At 38.6% G+C, this 25,166-nt stretch overlaps 4 protein-coding genes across 6 annotated transcripts; 1 reads left to right on the top strand and 3 right to left on the bottom strand.

Annotated features, from left to right (window-relative positions):
- Positions 1-311: 311 nt before the first annotated feature.
- heatr3 (HEAT repeat containing 3) lies at positions 312-12,631 on the bottom strand. Its single transcript, XM_008405545.3, has 15 exons — positions 12,348-12,631; positions 10,539-10,711; positions 9,726-9,813; positions 8,637-8,737; positions 8,212-8,321; positions 7,330-7,470; positions 6,927-7,219; positions 4,840-4,930; positions 4,500-4,654; positions 3,324-3,406; positions 3,100-3,236; positions 2,890-2,978; positions 2,203-2,346; positions 1,952-2,128; positions 312-1,800 (listed from the first exon to the last, which is right to left on the bottom strand). Exons 1-15 carry the CDS (start codon positions 12,477-12,479, stop codon positions 1,687-1,689), a joined length of 2,028 nt encoding a protein of 675 aa, XP_008403767.2. The 5' UTR covers positions 12,480-12,631; the 3' UTR covers positions 312-1,686.
- A 305-nt stretch (positions 12,632-12,936) lies between these two features.
- cnep1r1 (CTD nuclear envelope phosphatase 1 regulatory subunit 1) lies at positions 12,937-15,824 on the bottom strand. The gene is made up of 6 exons (XM_008405544.3): positions 15,685-15,824; positions 15,145-15,216; positions 13,990-14,063; positions 13,590-13,699; positions 13,395-13,449; positions 12,937-13,315 (listed from the first exon to the last, which is right to left on the bottom strand). The coding sequence occupies exons 1-6, from the start codon at positions 15,707-15,709 to the stop codon at positions 13,274-13,276; spliced, it is 378 nt and encodes a 125-aa protein (XP_008403766.1). The 5' UTR covers positions 15,710-15,824; the 3' UTR covers positions 12,937-13,273.
- Positions 15,825-16,172: 348 nt separating this feature from the next.
- Positions 16,173-21,548, bottom strand: LOC103462640 (arylamine N-acetyltransferase, pineal gland isozyme NAT-10-like). Of its 3 annotated transcripts, none has more exons than XM_081605390.1 (2): positions 20,146-21,539; positions 16,173-17,222 (listed from the first exon to the last, which is right to left on the bottom strand). In XM_081605390.1, exons 1-2 carry the CDS (start codon positions 20,159-20,161, stop codon positions 16,345-16,347), a joined length of 894 nt encoding a protein of 297 aa, XP_081461516.1. In that variant the 5' UTR covers positions 20,162-21,539; the 3' UTR covers positions 16,173-16,344. The 3 variants fall into 3 exon arrangements, 2 of the variants coding, with proteins under 2 accessions (XP_081461516.1, XP_008403764.2); XM_008405542.3 differs by lacking the exon at positions 20,146-21,539 and adding an exon at positions 17,416-18,808; XR_014086971.1 differs by lacking the exon at positions 16,173-17,222 and adding an exon at positions 19,156-19,291 and having other exon boundaries at positions 20,146-21,548.
- sdr42e1 (short chain dehydrogenase/reductase family 42E, member 1) lies at positions 19,079-25,115 on the top strand. Its single transcript, XM_081605391.1, is given in 3 exon segments — positions 19,079-19,360; positions 22,993-23,075; positions 23,301-25,115. Coding segments are annotated over 3 exon segments (1,464 nt in total). The 3' UTR covers positions 24,400-25,115.
- The last annotated feature ends 51 nt before the right edge of the window (positions 25,116-25,166 follow it).

The following is a 25,166-nucleotide window of genomic DNA, read 5'->3' as shown; positions in this document are numbered from 1 at the left end:
TTGCAAAACAAATGATAATGGAACAGCTGTAGACTATACATCAAGAAGAATTAGACTTCAGTTCAGATTTTTTTGCAAACCAGGACTTGGAGCAAGTACCTTGTTAATTTGAACAATTTAAGAGTTATTATTCACTGACTATTTTTAATAAGATATTCAAAAACCAAACCAAAAGTTCTGATTTCATATGAAATTTTTCAGTACTTTTGCTGAAAGTCTTTTTTTAAACTATTCGAAATGGTTCTCTCATGACCCAGAAGTTTACCATAAACTAATCAAGTGATAAAAAAAAATAAAAATAAAAAGTCAACTGATGTTTCCAATGGGGATATCTCACCTTACACCAAATGTATTTTTATTTTAAACAGTTACAGCAGGACAACTTCGAATAAGTTCATGTTTACATCATGGTTCAGAACTTTATGCATTTACTTTTGAGAAGTTAAATATTTTTTACCCCATAATATACCTTATTCCAGAAAAATGAAGAGATTAGTCGAATTTCTTTTCACTTTATTAGGAGATGGATCAGATTTCAATGAAACTATGTAGTATAAAAGTTTTTGGCACATTTCTGATACACCCAGAAATATTTTTAACACCTTTTCCATTCACTGCTGAACTAAATACTATTCCTGTCAGTCAAGTCTATTGTTTCCCAGAAAGTTTCAGATTGAAGATTTAATTATTTACAACACAGCTTTTAATAAGTTAGCTTATTAAAAACTAGCTAATTTGTGAAAGTAAATTCAGAATTTCACATTGTAGAAGTCTGAAAAAGGTTTGAATTTTTAATTTCAAGATTTCCTTGCACACTTAACCTTACAAAAGTATTTACCTCTATTGAATTTTGACATGCAACAACAACAAATATAATATTTTAGTGGAATTTTATGTGGTAAACAATCACAAAATAGGACATAATTATGAAATGAAAACGCATCCATGGATTTCTTCCTTATTCTTGTTAAGCAAATAAAAAATGCACTCTGCGTCTCTTCATGGTGGTGGCAGCATCATGCTGTGAGTCTCCTTTTGTTCTACTGGGACAAGTAGCAGGGCATGAATACTTTAGCCATCCCCTATAATATGGAGTTAATTTTCTCTCTATTAGCCAGAGCACCGTTAGCTCTAGTTTCTCTATAAGCTTGAAAACTAGTGCAGCAATTTTAACTTTAAAATATGAATCTAGAAAATTGGCTTTCAAAGAGTGATTTCCAAAAGTCTTCACAATGGATACAAAATAGTCCCGTGATGTGATTAATTTAAGAAAAGCAGTTTATTTTCTAAAAATAAAATGGATCATTCTGCTGTAAAATAACAGCAGTCTGTTGTGGCCTAGCAACATGACTGCTTTTTTCCCCCCAAATAGGTCTCCTCCTACTAGTTAGGATAAGTTAAAGGGTACAAATGAAAGAAAAACTGCAGTCTGCAATTTTTCCACCGTTATCTTTTAAAAATGTTGCTGACATGCCATCAAAATCTGCTGAAATCTTCTAAACCGTGTCGGTGACTCTTCGCAGACAAAATGCCACCACCTCTTCCTTTTCACAAAATATATTCACATAACTCAAACAACTGTAAACAGTAATTATTTTTAAAAATACATAAATAAGTGACGGTTTCTCAACTGCACCATCTCATCACGTCTCAACAACTGACCACAGTGTGAAGAACACAAAGTCCTTATTTCTTCACCACCTTTTCCAGATAACCAATAAATCTTCTCAGGTTGATTTTGATGTTGTCCAACACGCACAGCTGCTGAGGGCTGTATTTACCCCGGCCTTCTTTACGGATCTATTAAGAGAAAGAAAGATGGATAAGTATCTGAATGTATTAGAGAGATGAGAACCTGAAATAAATTTGATTGGAAAATATCTTTTGGAAGTCAAAAGAATGACCTAATTACAAAAATTGCCTAAGCTAAATGTTAGTTCATCTCTACAACCTTTGCCTTGAAGACGGGCTGAAGTGCCTTAAGTGCAGGCAGTAAGTTGAGGTTTTTAGCCGCCATTTCTGCCTCCTCTCCATCAGCGAACACGTCAAGCAAAGCGTCGAGCGCTTCTCCGTTCACAACCAGGTCGGAATCCCTCGTGGCGACTTGAAGCAAGGCGTTTCCAATCATCTGCAGGAGCAAAAGTTCTCAGGGCAGGAGCAAACATTTGGGCACAAACAAAATAAAAATGGAAGAAGTGATACCTGAAGGGTTTCCACCGTGCCCTTTTCTTTAGCTAATGTGCTTCCAGTGATTCCAAGGATGGCGACGGCGTTAACCCTCACGCTGACGACATCGCAGCGGGTGGCCGCCTCGCTCAGACTCATCAGCTGCTGGGGGGTCATGCACTGAACAAACACAAACACGACAGAAAAAGCAGCCATGCAGTCAGAGGGTTGTTGTTGGAAATAGTGTTGGGTTAAAGCTTCTAGTCGGAATCACTAAATATAGTTTGTAACCTACAGAGCGACACACCATGCTCAGTTTGTCTTTGCTTTGCGATTCGTCCATTAAAAAAAAAAAAGATGATTCAAAATTCCTGGTTTTTTTTTAATGTTTTTAAATCAGAATACTTCTTTGAAAAGGTGTTTATTTTTATTGTGTATAGCTGCAAGAGAAAAACTTTTAGAATGCTACACAGATTTAAAAAAAAAAAACTTAATAAAAATTATTCTTGCACCTTTGCGATGTCATTAACTTAAATATATGCTAAGCAGAACCAGCAGGTCATTCTCCATAGTATGCTTTCTAGCACTTTCTCATTTATAAAACTCTGCTGTGAAAAGAAATACACTGCTAGACAGTTAAATGTTTTGAAAAGCAATGCTACAATATGCTGCCTAAAAAGGATGAAATCTTAAATGTATTTTCCTAATTACTGTATTTTGTACCTGGCTGATGTTTTTGGAGGCAATTATCTGCAGGAGAGAGCGCATGGCGCTGATGACGGCCTCAAGGAACTCCTCATCTTTGGGGATTTCTGCAACAGAAGAAAGTTTAAACGTCAGTTCTGCTTGTTGCTTTCACACGTGCCTGTGAACACTAAACTAGTAAAGTATCAAAAGTTCTAAATTGCAAAAATATCAACAAAAATCCGAGACCTTCAGCACCAAAGACCAGTGAGGACAGGTGCTGTGCTGCTCCCTGCAGGGCTGCCTCACCGCCCAGAGACTCTGCATCCATGGTGGAGAGGATGCTGTGGAGGCAAGTCAGCGCCCGGGACTGAACCCGCTGCATCCTATACAAACAGGAGGCATAAAAAAAAAGGTTTATATGGTGAAAAGTTAATAGCTGCAACCAATTTTGAGTTGATGAAGGTGAGTACCGCCTGCTCAGGCTCCTCCAGGATGGATTCTCTTGGCACACATTGGTGGCTTCCTCTCTGGGGAAGGATGTTTTGTTGAGAACCTTGAATCCAGAGAAAAGAAAACATATTACAGTGCAATCAAAGCATATATGTGGGAGAAGCAAAGTGGGGTATAATGACAAACAAACAGTTCCTTCCACAATATTCATCAAGTAACTACTGAACTTAACCGCACAGTACAACCACTAACGTATGTTATTACGCGTCTCAGAAAAACACAACATAAAAAATGGAAAATGACACATGACAATCACATTAAGATGTTTTTAATCTAGAATAAAAATATGAAAAACATTTTGCATTTATATTACTTTGATGCATGTACATGAAATTTAATACAGTGGTGCCCAAGTCCAGTGCTGAAGAAAGCCTGTTGGAAGTTGAAACAGACCTCAGACAGGACAAAGACTCATCCTGGACACAGTCAGAACTACAATGGCATAGTGTAGAACCAAGCATATTTATGTGTTAGAATGGTCTAGTTAAATCAAGATCAGAATCTAATTGAGCATCTCCAGTGAGAAGTGAAAATTTGTTTTTCACAGATGTTTTCCTTCCAATCTAAGTTTGAGCTATTCTGCAAGACCTAGCTGCACTGTTCACAAGTCTCAACAGGTGCTATGTCTAAACATAGCTATCTAGACGTGCTACACAAAGAAAATTTGACGGGGTAGCACAGATCGTCACAACACCGGCAGCTAGTTTTCAGACTGTGATTAGCTATCCTCATGTCTGCAGATGGTAATGTTTAATCATTGGTTCATGTGTATCAGTATGGATTAATATTTAACATCAGTCACAAAGTTTGAGCAACCTATGAAAGGAAGTGTGACTTTTAGTCTGCAACATGCCATACTTTTCAGGTGTTTTATTTGTTAAAAAAATAAAATAAATCTATGTCCCATTTTCTTCCTCTTCAATATTAGGCACTGCTTAATAAAATCCACTGAAAATATCCAAAAGGCATTTACACCTCTGCAGAGCTGTTCCTTTTAGGCTTGCAACCACAGCCGCAAAGATGACAGCTTAACCCACTTTAGGCACTTGTCAACACTCTCTGACTCTGTAATGAATTCTTTCTGTGCATGTAGTGACAGAAGTGAGGTGTGATTGAGGAAGCAGAGAGCTGTTTGCCTTTTCTGGTATGCCGTGGTTGATCAAGGCCCCTTGAACCTCAGCTGACAAGCACAGTGGAGACATCAGACCGGACAGTCCGTCGCAGAGCCCGTCAGGACCCAAGTCACTTTCATCGCTGCTCGACTCCTCCTCCCACTCGTCATCAGAGGGGTCTAAACGGTAGAAAAGGAGAGCAATAAAGCAAGTTTTAATGTCCTTAAATCACCCGGGCAATACGTTTACTGGTCTAACAGCCGCTCAGAATGACAAACCCACACTTGGTGCCCGTGTCACAGGAAATAAATTTTAGATGAAAGTGCCTGGGGTCAGCACTGCTGTCCGTGCCCTCAACACTCACCGTCAGAGCAGCACATGTTGACAATGATCTCCAAGGACGTTTGCTGGGCTGTCAGCAAGGCCGTTGCCTCCCTCAGCTCCTCCTTACCCCTCTGGACACAAACAAACAGCCGCGTGAGTCAACATCCCGATACAACCATGACTGCTAGCACTGCTATCGCCCAGTCTGGCTGCAGCCGCTCGCTACAGAGGAGCGATTTATTCCTGCTGATGCACTCGAACACGTCAGGTTGCACATTTCTGAGCTGGGTCGTGGTGACAGCCTGCATAGAAAGTAGCTGATGGACAAACTTGGCTTAAGCTACGCTGATATATTTATGGCCACGATGAATGCGTTATTATGACTGAATAGAGCTAGTTTTATATTTTAGAGGGGGGATTGTGGAACGTCAACATGATCTTGGGGTTCTGTTCATGACCGAGCCGTGAGGGACAGGTCTGTCTCGCCGGGGCTGAGTCAGCCTGTCAGCAGCCCCCAAATGACCCGCGATGCGTCTACTCCACAGTTTGTCTGCACTGTCGACCTGGTGTTGCACTTTCGGATGACTCGTGTGTTGCCTTTCCACCTGCCATTGGTGGGTAGCTCTAAAGTCCAAAAGCAGACCGCATATTTCCCATGAACAGCATCGCATCTCAGCGTCTAAGCTACAGGCCATCTACAAGACCTCTGCGAATCACTGTGAGGGTTTTTCCATACAAGTGGATCCAGTTCTTAATGACTTTCCTGCTCATGTTAAATGATGAAAAGCGATATATATATTTTAAAAAACTCAAAAAAATGTTCTGGCTACGTTTTCTGGCATTTAGCAAACATAAATCATTTTTTTATTTAACTGAACTAAAACAGTAAAAGTTTAGTCAGATTTAACTTCAGACAGTGAGAAAAACTGTGTATGCCTTTTTATTAGGTGTATGAAAATATATAACATGTTCTAAATTTAGGCTTTTAATCAACATTAGAGTGCACAAAACTATCCTGTTTAAATATCAAGCACTTTCAAGGACTCTGAGCCCCTGTATGACCCCTGTCTCAGCAAACCTGCAAACAGATACCACCACCTTAATTTATGAATGCTGTTAACAAACAGCCTTTGTGAATGCTTCAACATCACAAAGGTGGATGTGAACACAGTCGTGTGAAAACATGAGTTAACTTTTCTGACTCCACCCGAGGATACGAGGTGAACAACAGTTTGAAAGATCTGTCAGAAGTGGTGTTGATGGATTCAGGGAAAAATAACCAGCTGTGCACTGGCCTACTTAAACTCTGATGGATGATCGCAAAATAAACTGAGAAGATAACACATTCAGCTTGTGGTGCTCTGATTCCATGTTTTATTGTTGTTGAAGCTTTTTTATTTCACCCTTTTAACTTCTTCACGTTTTGTCATATTACAACTACAAACTTTAATGTATATTAATGAGATTGTAGATAATTAGGTAGCTAACTGTCTATTGTTAGAACTAAAATGAGCATTTAAGCTAACATTAGCTTTGTAGCTAACTCATTTTGACTTAAAAGCTTAAGTTGACTTACTGAATGAATTGAGCTAATGTTAGCCATAATGCTACTGTAAGCCTGAATAATATCGATAGCATTAAAGCCAGCATTAGCTTAATTGTTTTAACAATAAAACAATCAGCATACTTTTCACCCTCCGGATCGAAATGCTTCCTTTAATTTTAAACTTTCTGAGTCATATCTCAATCAGTTCTTCAATCAGTTTCACACAGAGAGTGAATATTTTGCCCATTCTTCTTTGCAAAACAACTCGGACTGAATGAGGTTTAAGGTCTGTCCTTTGATTAGGCCATTGTAACATGAACATGCTTTGATCTGAAACATTTCATTGTAGCTCTGGCTGGATGTGAGCCTTTCCCAGCGTGATTTTCTTCCAGGATTGCAAAGAATATCCTGAGCATGATGCTGCCACCACTATGTTTCACTGTGAGGCTTTTAATTAGGCAAGTAACAATGACAGTTTCCTGGTTTTATCATGAAAAATAAAAACAAGTTTCTTATTCTAATATAACAAAATGTGAAAAAGTTTAGAGGTGCTTTCTGTAGTAACCAGAGTGTCAACTTACAGGCAGCAGGTCGGAAAAGTCAGTGTCAACCTTCGTAGTTTTGCCATTCTTCTTCTTCGTGGGTGCGTCCTCCTCGTCCATCTTCTCCTCAGCGGGCTCCGCCACTGCCTCCGCCTGTTCTGCTTCGGCCACAGCAGCCGTGTTTTTGTGGTTAGCCTCTTCCGCTCGTCTGAGTTCAGGGATCAACACCCCTGCGTCCAAATCCAGACACTGTGACAGGGCGGCCACCACGGCGTTGAGGGTCTGGGCTTGTCGGGCCGCAGGCAGGGTGGCCTTCATGTTCCACAGCGTACCTGAGAGACAAGGCAGGAACTCAAGAGGAGATGCTATGGAAACATACACTGCAGTTTTCGGGCCACCTTAAAAAGTGAAAGAGACAAATATGACAAGAGATGAATTTTACCTGCAGCTAAAGTCCTGAGGAGAACGTGCGCCATGCCTGGCTGAGATGACAGCAGCACTTTTTCTAGGGCTCCAAGTACAGCGGCGTTCATGCTACGCAGCAGCTCGGGGTTGTCCTCGGTCACAGTGTGCAAACAGTGAGCTGAGAAACAAAAACAATAAGAGTCAGATTCCTCCAACTGAGACGGCAGAGTAGCTTATATTACCTTAAAATAAACCGAGATGAATATACCCATTAAAAGCTCACTGAAATGCGTACGTATCGAGTCTACTTCTAAAATAAAATGCACAGAAGTAGGCTTACTGTCAAACATTTTGGGGTTATTTACCTGAATTTGTAGCATCTCATCCTTTAAAAGCATCTTTTTAACAGCTGGAAACTGTAGACAGCAGTTGATGGGTATTTGGGAGAGAAATTTACTTCCTATTTTTGACCAATTTTATGGTTTTAGTTGCTTAATAATCTTGTATTTTATTTCCATTCTGTAAAATTCAGAAGAAGAAAAAACAGCTAGTGGAAAAAATAAAAGGTTTTCAGCTTAATATATTTTCTATTAGTTTGGGGAAAAATGTAATAGCCTTCTTTCAGCCCGCTGACATGTAGCGTGCAGCAACAGGTGGGGATGGGGCAATGCTGACTTACTTTATGCTACATACAGCCAGTGAAAACTCACTTTCTCTAACCCAGCAAGAATAAATGGGAAAGAGTAAATGATACGCTGTTGTATGATGTTTTAATGTTTTCTGAACATTAAAACATCAACAACAGTGTGTTGTTGAAAATGAGAATTTGTTCTCATTCAACTTACCTGGTTAAATTAAAAAATGATGCCCATCAGAAACGTTAAATAAAGAATTTCAAAGGAACTCCTGTCAGACCTACCAGCTGATATGGACAGCTCCACGTTGTGAGGGTGTCTGTCCAAGCACTGGACAACCAGGTCCAAGAGGCCGGATTTGTTGAACAAAGACACTGCCTGGCTGCTGCTCTCACTAACGGGACAACAGATGAACGACAATCAGCTGAAGAATTGAAGATTTAGCAGGTGTCCTCCTGAACTGTGGCCTTAGTAACACAATTAACAGTGAAAATCTTTGAATAGAACTTGATTTTGTTCCAAATACTCCTGACAGTGGAATGATTCAAATGAACATCAAATAGAAATAGCTAAATACCTATCTCTTGACTTATTCTGATTTTAAGAACGGAGAAAGCTCTGTGTTGCAGTAGAGTAACTAAGCCACAACTACATCTCTAGAGGAGGAAATAAATCAATAAAAACCCTACATACCAACTTGTTGGCTTACCAAAGATTCCACAGTAGGTTCACAGCTTCATTGGCCACTCCCTCCACAGGATTGCTCTGGTCTTTCATTGCAACAGCAGCGGTGTCGAAACCAGTACAGCACTGGAAAGGAAACAACACTCTGACCACGGAAGCAGCAGATACATTCACTGTATTTATCACTTAAATAGAGTACTGACTTTGGTGCAAAATGTCAACAACACAATAAAATTTGCTGCATGTCAACTTTTTTGTTTTTACAGCTGTGAATACAGCCTTAAAAACAGGGTTTGTATACTTTTCCCACAGTAAAAGTCAAGCACTTTCCAAGTATTTTAAGATAGGTTTTTTTTTACTTTTCCAGCACTCGACATTTTTGGAGATAAAAACAATACAAATGAACTAAAAGGCAGTTTAAATTCACCAAAATGTGATATGATTTACTGTTATCAATAATGTCTTGTGATAGCATTAAACAAGATGAATAACATATATATCAATTACACTGACCAACAAGTCACTAAGCCATTAGGAATAATAAATATTTCTTACATTGGAACAATCCAAACAAATCATGTTACGGTAAATGATCTTGTCAAAATTTAAATGCTTATACACAATATACAAAAATATTCTTGCTAAGTTTTCTGTCATTTAGGAAATAAAAATAATTCAGGTAATTCCAACTAACCTAAAACAAGAGACATTTAGTCAGATTTCATTTTAGACAGTGAGAAAGGAAATGCGTGTGTGTGTGTGTGTGTGTGTGTGTGTGTGTGTGTGTGTGTGTGTGTGTGTGTGTGTGTGTGTGTGTGTGTGTGTGTGTGTGTGTGTGTGTGTGTGTGTGTGTGCGTGCATGAAAATGTCTAGTTTCAACCATTTCCAAATCTAGGCTTTTAGTCAAATGTTCAGTTAAAATATCAAGCACTTCCAATGACTTTACACAGAAATCAAGAACTTTCCAAACTTTTAAAAGCACCTGTTTGAACCCTGTACACACATATTACTGCCTGTGTGCTTGAATGACATCCAGTTCCTGCAGATGTTACAGTCTACAGACGACGAGGAGCTAAGAAGACGCAGTGAGCTAAAAGCAGCAGTGGAGTCTCACCTCTCGAAGCAGTGCTGTCAGCGGCGTCATGACGTCGTGCCTCACCATGTCTTCACACACCTCCTGACCTCCGCATGCACTCAGATTTCTGTGAGGCAGACACACACTCATCAGTAACTCAGAGGAGATCCTGTGTGAGTAACAAAGCTGAGAAAAAACGTTTTAAAAATTGCAGAGTTGCTGATCTGTTGCACAAAACCTCTGACTGAAGAGCAATCAGAGCACAGCTTTATACCGAAAGAAGTGCTGAGGGAAAAAATGTGTTCTGTTTCATGTGAAAACATAATGAAAAGAAAAGATGAAGATCTCTGAACATTAAACAATCAAATCCTGAATAATGTGGAGCATATCCTCCCAACTACTTACTATTTGCTTTTTGCACAGCAGTTCCCCCGGCACAACGCTTAAGTACACGACTATTTTAAAAAACAACATTGATTAAGTTCACTTACAGTAAACCAGTGATGAAACTAGAAAACCCAGAAGGGCCTCCTTTTTCTATTTTTAGCACAAAGCCTTTTTGAAACAGAAGTATGCCATTATTAGAACTTGATTATTCTTCAGCTTGGTGTCCTCTGTGGTGCAGATCTTTTTTTTTTTTACTTCTGTTTTGTTGCCATGTCTGACATATATTTCTTAGCTAGATCCAGGAGTTTTTTTATAGCTTAATGTTGAATTATAAACAACTTAAGGAAAGATTTTTTTTAAAGAATGAATGGAATGTGTTAAGGGGTCCAACATTATCCCAAAAAAAAATTTAGCGGCATTACGAAAGACGAGCGAAGAAAAGCCCAGATCCCGCTGCGCCCTCACCTGAGCGCCCCAGTGGCCGTCTCCCTGACGGCCACGCTGCTGTCCAGCAGCATGGGGCCCAGCCGTCTGACTGCGTCCCTCTGGAGGAAACCGGGAATGGCCTGGCTCTGCTGCACCACCCGAGAAATGCTGGCACATGCAAACTCTCGAATATCTGCACTGGGACTCTGCAACTGGAAATAAAAACACAACTTGCTATTGAATCGAGGTTACAATCTTTTTTTTTTCCGGATTCACCATAGACTAGCTTATCTGCTGAAGTTTATTTGAAGATTTCCTTTCCGTTTCCAAAAGCAAAGTCGAGGCAAAATGTTTGGAGATTGATAGAAAGATTTTTACTTTATTTTATTTTTTTACTTTACTCCTTCAGCATTAAATTATTTGTCACCAAATGTTTTTATTGTATATTGACATATACACTGGCTTAATAGGAAAGAATCCACAAGCTTTCATCAAGAAATACATCAGGCTCATAAAAAAACATCAATAGCTGTAGATTTAGGTAGCTTAAGCTACTGGGAGTTTCTGAGCTATAAGCCCAAAACATAAATATTTTTGATCAATTTCATGCTCCATCATGCTTAAAAACAAACAGATAATCACCAAGTTGCTCCTGCACGGTTGGAGCTGCCTTTTAAAAACATTTTTAAATCATCCTTTATTCGCTGCTGTGCTTTTAGGCAAGATCAACCACACATGGTTGACCAAGTTTCACTGCTGTTATGAAAAGATGCAACCATATTAGATCTTTTATGTGTTTTTTTCTTTTCTGCCCTTCTTAACAGCAGATTATTGTTCTTTTATAAGCAGAAACCCTCACGTCTGCTTACTGCAATTTCTCAGCAGCAGTCCCCCACTGAGAAGACACTCATAGCACTTGCTAGTCTCTCTTGAATGCCCTGGAGCTTTTTAATCATCATGTCAGCTGGACTGTGGTCTCAATGACTTGATAAATATTAACATTTTATTCTGGTATGTGAGGGATTTTTTTTGATGCAAAGTAATAATGACAGAAAATGTTTCCCCTTTCAAAACAAAATGTAATCAAAATGACAGAGTGACATCAGCTCCCTCCATCTTCATCCACATGAGATCATTGAAATTATGCTTGCAGGGAGTTTTGTGAGTTAATTATAAGTTGATTTTAAAACACACATAAAAGTAATCGCTGTTGAAAAAGAAGATTTCTGTCAGTCTATAAATAAATAAATAAATAAATAAATAAAAGTAATTTTTTTGCAAAACATGCTTTCGTTTTGCTGATTTAATCAACACTGAAAACATTCCCTTTGCAGATAAGAAATTAATTTCATTCAAGACAAAGATAATGATACCCATATGACGTAAAAGAATTAGGGACATGATTTTAAATTACCTTAGAGAGAAAAAAGTCAGATTAATTGGTTCTAATTGTCTATTGTATATTGCTCTATACTGCATATAAATATATACAATAAGGGCAACACAAAGTGCCTTACAAAAGACAAAACACACAAACAACCATAAAGCAAGAATAATTATACAAAATTATAATACATATGCAAAGAGGCACTTAAGTGACAAATAAACCAATATAGCAATTATATTTTAGAATTAGTAAGATTTTGTATGTTGTATATTTATTTCCTGTACATGGCGCATACTGACACCTGGTTAAAGGGACATAACCCCAGCCTGACATGTGACCGTGGACAAATAACCTAACACTGCCAGTCACTTGCTTCATCAATAATTCACACAACACACAGCCCTCAGATCTCTGCGTTTCATAGTTATAACTTTAAACCCCCGATGTGATCGTGGTCCTACTTTTTCCAGCAGCTCCGCAGCCGGACAGCTTTCTTCGTCGTGCTCTTCGTCCGCTTCCTTCACAGCGTTCACCGGCAGGCCGATAGAGTTGAACTGCGGTCGCTTAAACTTCGTGGTTTTACTTTTACCCATTTTGATCTGTTTCTAGGTGCTCGTGTGACAAGATGTCTGTTTGTGGTTTCTGTCCGAAATGTCGGCAATTACACTCCCAGCAACCCACAGATCCAGGCTAGCTGGAAACCATGTGGAAGAGTCAACGCAGTCAGCCGGAAAGTGATGGTCGTTGACGGAAAGCGGTCACGCTTTGTGGCAATCAAGAGAATTGTTCCTCCGTACGCTATTGCGTTCGCCATTTTGTGAGTGGCAGGTTCTAAATTAAACACTCCCGATTTTCTCTTTTTTCATCAAAGCTAACAAAATCCATGGCCATTCAAGCATGGATTTCCCCAGGCACTTAAGGAGATATTGGATTGAGCATGGACAGTTTGGCTTTCAAAAAATGTGAATAAGAAAAACAAGAGGAAAGATTATTGCAGCAAACCACAGCCAGAAACTATATTTAAAAATCTGAGAGAAGGCAGAAAAACAACACATTTTCACATTTTGTGTGTTTATTAGGCAAATAAATTTAAAAATAGAAACATTTAGATAAAATACATGCTCAATTTTAGAAACAGAAATAAACACACCGAAACTCGATTCGTAAAATACATCAAGGGTCAGGTGAGCATATCAGCAGCTTCAATGATAACATCATAGCCAACTTTTAAAAAGTGTCCATCTGTCCATTTCTTCATTCTAAATCATCATGATGATGACATCCTCCTCAGCGCTGCACCTTGTCGCTGATGGTCAGGCTCCTTGAAGGACCGATGAGAGGTCAACAATTGATGAAAACTAACTGAACAGAGCGACCTAGATGGTAGTCACTGAATGTTCGGTCGGGGTTTGAGAATGAGTTTTCCCGTCTGTCAAGACATTTCAATAAAATATTGTTAAATTCATAGAAAGATGAAAGATTAATTTTCCAGGAATCGACAATCTTACATCATCACAGGACATGTTGTATTCTGCTAAAACTGTGCGGCAGCGGGCAGCAATTCTGGAGGCGCAAACGTCAAGGAAAAAAAAAACACGACCAAGAATGTAAAAGAAAACAACAAAAAACACAAAAACATTCTGTTTAACTCAAAGTAAAATCAGCTGTTCCACATTAGATTTACTACAGCAGAAAAAGGATACATCGAGGGTGCCACGACTCGTTTGTGTATCCCAGCAAAGAAGAGCGCTATTAGGGTAATGCAGCTTATGGTGAAGAAGGGATGATTCCAAAGTGATGAAAGGAAAGAAACCTGCAAAACAAGGAGGGAGAGGAGCCAAAGTTTTACTTTTTTTCTCTCACCTGATCAAAACTCAGGAGTAATTTTTGATTACATTGAAATCCCATAAAGAAAAGATTCTCTTGAAACTCACTGTAATTTAGCTGAAATCAGGTTTGAAGTTATTTAGATTTTTTAAAAATCATATATGTAATCTGTAGAATTGCAAATCTGTGTCATATGAATGTGAGGAGAAGCAGCAGTGAAACTGCATAATGCAAACATCATGCATACAATTTGGCTTACTTCCTCAGGTAACAAACCTTTTGAGTGTCGGGGTCTATTAACCAGTTCCAAGCCCCTGTGGCTGTGCAAACAGACACCACTATCAAAATCACTGGAAACAGAGATAAAAGAAAAACATTATAAACAATTTATTATAGTGACTATTCAGGAATCTAGTAAAGGTGATGCATCTCTACAGAAAGACTGTATGTTCCCTAAACACCAAGCATTGGAATCCTCCTACATACGTGCAGTTATAAGACACAAGTAATAAAATCAATTACTCAATATAAAAATTCTTAAATATAAAATGAAGGATATATATATTCTCTTAGAATTTCAGCCTTCAAAATGCAGTAAAAGTCTCAATTTAAAACTTGTAGGAGCTTGTAATTTGAAATGTTTTTCCAACGATAAAATGGCTTGTTTTAAAATGCAGCTATTATGAAATGTTTGCTAACATATACATTATGCAAATTGGAGTGCTGTCCTATTGTTAAGATTGTAGGAAATATACCTAGATGTTTGCCTGTAGTAGAGCTAAATCATCAACCAGCAGTGTAGATTTGGGTGCTGTAATAATAGTAGGACAAGAGCAACTGGGTGAAAATAAATATGGTGACAAAAACCCGTTAACACTTCCAGAGGGGCAGTCTATGTCTGAATATGCAGCTCATTTAAATGCACATTGGTATAACTTGATAATAATATTCACTGGGAGACAAAGTTGATTAATTAGCCACTTGTCTCTCTGTATAAAATCTATGAAACCCTTATTTCCTGTCCACTATAGCCCCAGAGACAGCTGCTTCCATGTAAGGAATACTTGTATGTCTTTACGTGATGGTAATTTTTTTTAGATATATATTTTGTGTTCATAGACGTTTAGAAATACAGGAACATAGTTTGGAGGATGATAGCCATCCTTCTGAGATAACCTGAAATCAGTTACAATTGGCTAAAAATATTTCTCATTTTAGAAGATGAAAACACCCAGTATTCTTTATCTTGTCAAACAAGTAGCGCCGTCATAAAATCATGCAACGAGTTTCTGCTACATCTTTAAATGCCACTGTAGTAACTCAACTTTGTGCATTACAGTGTCAGTATGCTTTACCCTGAGCATACATAATACATATTATGTATGCTGGAAAAAAACATAATGTATCATGTCAGCAATAGCAGGTACTTACTTCTCCACCTGCCTGTTGCAGGTTGTAAACAGGAGATATACTCCGTTAGCCTCCTCTCAAAAGCCTTTAGGTCTGTTGGAATAAGGGACACGTTCAAATACAGTTACAGTGAACATCAGAGATGTAGGACAGACTTAAAGCTTTTCTGGTGACAAGCTCCGAGTGGCTGTCAATAAACTGGGACTTTGATATAATGTACACATCAATACAAATACTCAGTTTAGAACACTTTTATTTCTAATTTAAGATACGTAAACACAGAAAAATTACCGTAAAAACGTTAATGTTGTTATAAAGTCTGACATTACGCACAGTTATTCCAAAGGATAGATGTTAAACTACACAGTTGTCAACTAAAAAGAAATATCTCCCTGCTAAGCTAGCAAGTATGCTAATAACCCTAGCCAGGCTTTATACCAGTTTCTATACTCCCTACATCATAACCTATGATTTATCTTTTATATTTTTATTTAAAAATCGACATGACCCCTAAAATAGATTTCTATCTGGGTAAAATGAACTACTTTATGGTTTTGTTACCTTCGGCCTGCTCCAAAGAATTCATGTCCTAAGCCGACAACAGCAGTGCGCTGTTTGGTTGTGCCTCTGCTTCCTGTCTCAAGTGAAGGATTGACCTGATGACCAATCAGAATGGGCTAAATCCTCAAAAAATAATTCTATTGGATGGAAAGCTCAGAAGAGGGCGGGCCAAACCGCCCTCTTTTCCTGAGTTGAAACGTCACAGATTGGGGACGGGCAACAGGTGGCGCTGTTTCACGCTGAATTAAATCTTAGACGTTCCATAATGTCCCTTTGTTTTCCCCATTCATATATATAAAATCACAATCATTAAGCAATGATTTTTGATTTAAGGGTGTTTAAACTGCAAAGTTCTTTATTTCCATAGAAAAGTGACTTGAGCACATTCATACAGGAAGAAGAAATGTTGAATAGTTTGGATTTTATTCTTGAAAAAAGAACAGGTTTTTCGTGTTATATTTGTACAAAATACAAATACAAATATATTGATGTTATTTAATAGTTTTACATTCCGAATAAAAATAAAGGAAGATCATCTGATAAAACTACATAATAAGTCAAAACTTTGGCACATTCATTTGTGATATTTGGTTTTGTCATGTAATAAACACATTCAATGCAGTCACTTAAAAGCCAAAGCAAAGGGTTATTTGGTATCTTCTAGATTGTGTAGTTCACCTTTTTGTTTGCAGGCTTAATTTTATTCTGTGTCTTTACATTAAACTGCTCCTTCAAGATTTGATCAACCTCATCCTCAGTTATGTTTCTCATATCCAACAAATCCACCCCTTCCTCAGGTTTGTAGGTGACCTCACTGTAGGTCCAGCCAACCAGAGCTTTGAACCCTGTTGGCGTTTGCAGGGAGCAGATGGACTTGTTGGTGAACAGAGAGGCTGGATTTGTTTGAAGTGTGTGGCATTTTTCTGCGAAATGTTCTGGCTCCCGAGGCTGCAAGGTGAAGCAGTAGATCTGATATGTTTGCTTCCTGTTCACCAGGCCGGATTTGGCAAATTCTGGATTGAGAACCTTCGGTGTCCTGCCTGTCTTCTCCAGGATCCAGGTGTCCTCCTTTTTGGTAAGTCGAAACACGCCTGCTGCCTGCGGCTGGTCCTTTCCAGAGATGAGCTCCAGCGGCTCCCAGATCTGAGACGAGACCCCAAAGCTTACGTCTGCTATATAAGGCTTCCCATCAATGACAACCATGTTGATGAGATGATTCTCCCCTGGTGGAAAGTCATTAGTGATAGTGTTGAAAACTCTGCCACCCAATATTGTGGAATTGAAGCCCATTTCTCTCAGCACCCATCCAAACAAGTAGTTGTTCTCAAGGCACCAGCCTCCACGGCTGCTCCTCACCACCTTATTGAAAATAGTCTCCAGGTCCATGGTGATCATCTCTCCACAGTGAATACTGAGGTTTTCAAAAGGGATCGACATGACATGCAGCTTGTGGATGGACCTCAAAGTTGCGAGATCCATTTTACCAGAAGGGCCATGGAAGCCAATTCTTTGGAAGTACTCCTCCAAATTCATCTTACCTGTAAAATGTAAGGTGTTAGAGTTATTTATTAAGTCAAATTTACACACATGTGAAAATGTGCACGCTCACTTGGAATCGCTCCTGTTTTAGGTCATAGTTTGTTTCTCTTTTTAGCAACTATGTAACATAGACATCTTCCAAAATACAACCCACAACAATGAACATAAACAGTAAAAACTATTCATCCTTACCTCAGCCAAGCAATCAGAACTACTGAAGAACTTGAAACTAGTAAGGTGCTGAGATATATGGCAGCGATTGGATTAGTTGATCATTTGCTAAGTCAGGCTAACAAAGCGACAGAGTACACAAGCAACCAAGCGGCTTGTGCACAAGAACAGTGGCACACCTTGAACTGCAGATTTCCAAAAGCTGCAGACTTTAGACCTGCTTTAAATCTGACCAAAGGTGCATTGAAAAAGAAATGACATATGCAAAAAGTGAATCTCCGATGTTAAATATTCAACACACAGAGATGTAAATCTTTATTTTCTATTGGTTTCTCAGAAAATATGAATATTAGGACTCAGAAACAGTGATTTTTAAAGCAGGCAATATTATGGCCTACACAACCTGGAACACTGCCCAGCTTAACAATGTGAGCAATTATCTAATCTTATGATTGCTTATATGAGTCTCTGTGAATACAAGATGGCCAAAATCCATCCATCCATCCATCCATCCATCCATCCATCCATCCATCCATCTCTACTTAGTCCTTGCATGGCTGCAATGGCATTACTTTTCTCCAGCAGTCAACAGGCAGGATGCGGGGTACCACTTGGACATGTCACCAGTCCAGTTTTGCAAAGTTCTTAAAACAAAACAAATTGTATTACTTCAATGAATCTCACTGACGTTAATCATGTGAAATGAAACTTTATTGTAAAATGATTTAAAGAGGAGTTGTACATACAAAGGAGACAGTGAGGTAAAAATCACAGTTTAAGTACTGTGATTATCCTTTCTAGTACTTATTCTAGATTAAACATTGACAGTGTGCGTCCAAAAAAAGATTGTGAACTTTCCATCTGGATAGTCAGGAAGAGTTGGGCAATCACTTGTTACATGTGCTATATGTGCAAGCTCACAATATGACTCTTTCTGGCACAATCATCAGCAGTGTACAGGTTTCAGTAGTCTTCAAACAAAATGTGAAATATGCAAACTGAACAGGCCTCAAAATCTGAGCATGAAACTCCTAAACTCTCAGAGAGCATTGCATGCTTAAAATGTTAGTCCAGTTTACAACAAAGAAAAGAATAAATCTGTAAAATTAGTTAATACATCACAATAAATTTGTTAGAAATAATTGCATTTTGAATTTTAAAAGTTTCATTTTTAAGATTATGAAAGATTTGATTGTTTTTAACAATTACTTTTCTTATTTTATTGGTGTAACACACACAGTTGACCTTTCATTAATATCAGTAGTTTTGTATTTTTAGTTTAAAGTGGAGTTAGGTATGGTAAATCAATATGCTACATCTATAAAGCACATTTAAACTTTTTTCAACTAACATATATATGATAGTGCTACGTAAACTACTGGGCTATTGGTTTCCAAACTCTTTTGGAAGGTTTTCAAAGGGTGTAAAATGTTTTGTTGCACACAGGTTTTAGCTTGTTGTGCAGCTTTACATTAAACTGTTCCATCAGGACTTGATCAAGCTCATCCTCTGTTATGTTCTTCATGTCCAACAAATCCACCCCTTCCTCAGGTTTGTAGGTGACCTCACTGTAGATCCAGCCAATCAGAGCTTTGAATCCTGTTGATGTTTGCAGGGAGCAGATGGACTTGTTGGTGAAGAGGGAGGCTGGATCTCTCTGGATTCTCTGACTTTTCTCAATGAAATGATCAACCTGTCGAGGCTCCAGGGTGAAGCAGTAGATTGGCTTCGTCTCCTTCCTGTTCACCAGGCTGGATTTGGCAAATTCTGGATTGAGAACCTTTGGTTTCCTGCCCGTCTTCTCCAGGATCCAGATGTCCCCCTTATCGATGAGACGAAACACGCCTGCTCCCTGCGGCTGGTCCTTTCCAGAGATGAGCTCCAGCGGCTCCCAGATCTGAGACGAGACCCCAAAGCTTACATCAGCTATATAAGGCTTCCCGTCAATGATAACCTTGTGAATTAGGTGAGAATCAAGAGCACCAAAGTCATCAATGATCCTATTGAAAGCTCTGGAGCTCAATGTTGTGGCATTGAAGCCCATTTCTCTCAGCACCCACCCAAACAGGTAGTTGTTCTCAAGGCACCAGCCTCCACGGCTGCTCCTCACCACCTTATTGAAAATAGTCTCCAGGTCCATGGTGATCCACTCTCCACAGTGAATACTGAGGTTTTCAAAAGGGATCGACATGACATGCAGCTTGTGGATGGACCTCAAAGTTGCGAGATCCATTTTATCAGAAGGGCCATGGAAGCCAATTCTTTGGAAGTACTCCTCCAAATTCATCTGACCTGTAAAATGCAAAGTACTGACACAATTATGTCTCACAGAAATCAGATGTAGTCATTATAAACTAATTAAGAACATTGTGTCAGTACTTTGTAGAACGAGCTTTTACATCATCAGTAGCAGATTTGGTTTTTTCCTAAGCATCACAGTAACTTTGTGTTGGTTTATCCCAATGGATCCATATGTTTCTCAACTGCCTGACATACACAGGTATTTTTAAACTCAGAAATATTACCCAGGATAACATCTACATCTACACATGCAAAACTAAAATAATAGTCATTAGCATAATAAAAGTCATTAGTATCATTTTATGGTTACACCTAAATCAAGAAAATGCAAACTCGTAAGAACCGACCATCATGAGAAGGTGGTACTTGACCACCAGGGCTTAATACACACAACGAGTTCACCGATCGATCTGGAAAACCTTTGTTCAGTGTTTTAAAATGAACTCTTACCTTCAGAGGATGACATAACAGCCTGCAGTTCTGGGAGTGGAGTCGCTGTTTGGTGCTGATAATAACACAGATAACTGCTTAGATCTCTAAACGTGCGGCCTCCGGCCTCCCTGAAATGAGGGGCTAAGAAAAAAACAAAACAAAAAAAACCCCAACTCGATTATAACCACTAGAGGGACTGCCACTTTAAAATAACTGAACAGAATTTGCTTTTTTTTCTTTCTACATTTCGTTGCACGTCATAATTTATAGCATTTCAATGAATTGTGTTATGTTTTAAATGTGTCATACAGAAGTTAGAAGAAGATTCAGGAATTTCCTCTAGTTAAATTTTAAAATATGTCCACTTTTATTCTGAAAAAATACCCAAATTTCCGGTAACATAAAATTTAATTTTATTGAACTAATCAAAATTCTACTTATTCATGATACCATTGAGTTCAGCTGATTAATAATTAGGCTTAAGGTACCAAATTTTCATGTTCATATTTTGATCTTGTATAACATGTGAAACTCGTTGCATACTAATGCGGCGACAAAATCATAGACCTAGATTACCTAGACACCACGCGACCGCCATATTGCTAGTGGCAGTTGCTGGTGGTTGTAATGTTTTGCTGAGTGACTTCCCCATGTTACACAGAGATATAAATCTGCAGCAAGAAGGCCCTTGCTTTTTAAATCTAGGAGTCTTTTTGCATGAAGATTGTATGATCTCCACAGTTACGTGTCCAGGTAACCTGGTTCATCTCACAGTCCAAACGTATCACTGAGTGTGTGTGCATATTTATTTATCCTGTGTGTGTGTGTGTGTGTGTGTGTGTTGCCCTTTGATCTCTGTGGATCAATGACTGCTGCCGACGTCTAGCTTTCCCGTTACCATACAAGGGCAAGCAGGTATAGGCAATAGACTATGCATTGATTTTATTGATATTATACCTTATTTTTTAGTATAATGCCAATAATTATTCATTTTATTATTCATTTCTGACACAACAAAAAAAAACTACAATAAACACTTTAGCTATGATTTAAATGAGGTCAAATTAAGTGGTTTGAGTACATTTTGTTTATCTTTTATTCCCCACACTGTTCAATATCTGTGACATGTTATTCCATATTAAAACAATTATTAAAAATTCGTCAAACAGATAAAAACAGCAGGTTCTAAGCATAGTTTTGTTTTGAAAGATCTTGCCACTCGCAACATGGCAAACTCTGCTAGCGGACCGCTTGTACAGGCCAATAACAGCGTCTACACGTCTTACGTCTATGTGTTTCAATGATCGGACGGGAATACGTAACAAATCAGGCAACTATACAGGGAAGTGATCGCCGGACTGCTCTGCCTGCTGCTATCAGTACAGTGGACCTTTCTGTCGTTCTGTACCAGCTTATGAAGAGGTGGGTGCCACTAGTTAATATCTGAGCAGATAGCTACGCACATTACAACTGTATGTAGGCTAAAGCTGGGCTGTTGTACGACTTGGAGCATTCCAAACAGTAACAAAAATTGAATGTGATTTACTGCAAAAATATTTTTCGTGTATCCTTTCAAATTTTGAGGAGAGCTTTAGATTTTCTGCAGTTTTCAGCTTAAAAGTTATAATGTCACAATATCAGTAAACATAGCTATCATGCAAATATCCAAAAGTTGTTCCTCAAGCACGTCTAAGCTACATGGAACTGGAAAAAAACATATTTTCATATTTGAAGATATTGGAATGTGAGGCATTCGCTTTTTTTATGCAGTGCTACCATACCTTCTGATATGAGAAGTAATTTCACAACATAGAATCAAAGTTAAGGGCAAAGCTAAAGTAGATGTCATTGTCAGACTTATTGTATGCCATTTAAAACAACAGAAGTCTGCCATACAAACAAATAATAAAATAAAGACAGAATACACGAACAAGTGAAATACAGTTAAAAAGGAATAAAATAACTAGAAACTCACTTAAAGCTTTAATTCTAAAATTAGCGAGAAACCGGAAAAGAATCCAGTGGAGAGATTTCAGAGCTGAAGTTGATGGTTCATCATACAGAGCATCACTGTAGTCCAAACTAAGAGGTGATGGAAGGATTCAAATAATGAAAGGTGAGTAAGGCGTTGCTACACAATAAAGAGTAGTGGACTCAGCAGAGGCCTGTGGGGAACGCCAAAACTGAGAAACGCTGAAGAAAAAGAAATAACTCCCTATGAGGTACAGCTTTAATAAAATTAGAGCTTGATGTTTAAAACCAACATGTTCTAAAATTAATGCCAGAATATTTTGATATGCAGCATCAAAGGGTTGTGACAAATTTAAAAGAAGTAAAACTCCAGAACTAACTTGGTTAACTGTTGATAGTGATGATTAGATGCGGTGACATGAATTAAAAACTGCTAATGCTGATAAATAATAACTTTATCTTGTGTAGAACTTTACAGATATTTCTACTTTGATATTGCCTTAACTTGGAAAGAGATAAATATGTTTTTTGTGCAGAAATTTAAAACAAATTTTTAGTATGGTTTTTAATGTGGCTGCAATACCAGTTTTAGTAGTAAATTTTTATTTTAAAAAATCTTTTTTTTTTTTTAGCACAAATTTCAGTCCAGTGCCAACTAATGAGAGCAAAAATGTAAAGCCTGGTATATAATGTCTAAACTTGAAAAGATCATTATTGAAAGCAGAGTTTGTCAATTTTATGTAAGTTTTTTGAGAATTCAAACATGACATACAATAAATTTACATCAGGGTCATTAAGTATTTCGGGAGGGGTGGGCGGTTTCAATTGTTATGATTTTTAAAATTGAGTTTACTTTTGTCTTCTCTAAATTTCTGTAATCATCTAAATTCACAGATTGTCGCTCTTGCAATGGAAAACGAACAGATGGACAAAAATGTGTTTTTATTGACAGGAGGTTGTGGCTATTTTGGATTTCGGTAAGAACAATTTTCCATTTATTTATCAAAATTATTCAATTTCAGCAAAGTACACTATGCAATTCTCCTTAATGTCCACGAGATGGCAATGTCACGCTGTTCTTTGCTCCAAAGGCATCTAAGAAAGTCGTTGATTTGGTGTTTTTTTTTTTATTGAAGTGTTTAGTCAAAGTAGAAGATCTGTATAAGTTTTAATAAGATTCATATTAATTTGTTTATTTGCAGCCTGGCATGCGCTCTGCATAAAAGAGGAGCCAGAATCACTCTATTTGACACCGTTCCTCCATGCCAAGAACTTCCTGAAGACATGATGTTTGTGCAAGGAGACATTCGTGAATATGCACAAGTTGAGAAGGCCGTGTTTGGTGTAGACTGTGTGTTTCACATTGCCTCTTATGGGATGTCTGGCAGAGAGCAGTTGAATAGACATCTGATTGAGGCAGTCAACGTTCAGGGGACGAAGAACATCCTGAGAGCTTGTGTGGAGAACGGAGTGTCAAGGTTGGTTTACACCAGTACTTTCAACGTGGTGTTCGGAGGCCAAGTGATAGAGAATGGCGATGAAAGTCTTCCTTATCTGCCGCTCCACCTTCATCCCGACCACTACTCTAGAACCAAGTCCTTGGCGGAGATGGCAGTGCTACAGGCAAACGGAGCAGCTCTGTTTGGTAGCCCTGGGGTGCTGAGAACCTGTGCCCTGCGCCCAGCGGGTATCTATGGGCCTGGTGAGCAGAGGCACCTGCCTAGGATAGTTAGCTACATAGAGAGGGGGATCTTTAGGTTTGTTTATGGTAGTCCCAAAAGTTTGGTGGAGTTTGTCCACGTGGATAACCTTGTGTCTGCCCACATGCTAGCTGCAGAGGCTCTAACTTCAGAGAAGCAGCATCGCTCTGCTGGCCAGGCTTACTTCATTTCGGATGGCAGGCCGGTCAATAACTTTGAATTCTTCCGACCTCTGGTTGAAGGCTTAGGCTACCCTTTCCCAAAACTCCGCTTCCCCATCTCTCTCATCTACCTGTTTGCCTTTCTCACCGAAATGATTCACCATCTCATCGGCCCATTCTACAACTTTCAGCCCCTGCTGACTCGCACTGAGGTGTATAAAACTGGAGTTACGCATTATTTCAGCATGGTGAAGGCCAAAGCAGAGCTGGGATACGAGCCGCAGGACCACAACCTGGACGAGGTGGTGCAGTGGTTCAAAAGCAGAGGCCATGGGAAGAGACGTCACGGCTCCGTCTTCAGGAGATTAATACTCAACTTTGTGTTTGTTTCTGCTTTTATTGCTGTGGTTTTGTCGTTTCTGCCGGTTGCTGGCAGCTGATGAAAAGCTCTTCAAGCTACAACCAGTCAATCAAAATGAACTTATCCAGCACTTTAGTGTAACACAAAGTGCTTCAGATGCTTGACGAAGAAACAGATTATTTGCTTTTTATGTTTTAATTGATCTAAAATCTTCATACTTCAACGCAGAAATCAATTATGTGTTTCATTTGAAGCTAAAAAAAAGAAAGCTCTGGGACTAACCTGTCTTTGTTGCTTATAATGACTCAAACAACACTACCTCTCTGTTTTCATTCAGTCGACGGGGATAAAGATTCATAATTACATGTTTTATTGATATACTTTAACGGTATTATAAGAAGTTAATGAAGTCTGACAATTGTGATCAACATCCATTGTTTTTTTTTGTTTTTAAAGTCAAACTCGGCTTATTAACAATGTTTTGGGAATAAAAATACGATTTTGTACTCTTACATTAAAGTTCTGCTCTTTCAGTAGGAGGTATTGATGGTATCTCAAAGCAATCAGCTGGACTTCCTTGGATAGATTGCTTTTTACAGCTTTGACTGTACTGCGTTAGAAACAGGGCTGAGTCACACTGTATGTAATTGGATCTGAATGTGACTTTACTGAAATATTTTGAACTAAACTCGGACCAAATTGGATTATATGCTTCTACAGATGAATTGTATGTCATTGTAAAGTGCCTTAAGATAGCATTTGTTACACTTTCACACTGTAAATGAACTGAATGAATTTGTTTGTATGGTGGGGTTCTTACTTTTATGGGTCATGTCCTTACAGCTA

This window comes from Poecilia reticulata, chromosome 3 (assembly GCF_904066995.2).
Source record: "Poecilia reticulata chromosome 3, P_reticulata-male-v2, whole genome shotgun sequence".
Taxonomy (NCBI): Eukaryota; Metazoa; Chordata; class Actinopteri; order Cyprinodontiformes; family Poeciliidae; genus Poecilia; species Poecilia reticulata.
Note: the sequence above shows the minus strand (reverse complement) of the source record. Positions and strands in the feature narration are given on the sequence as shown.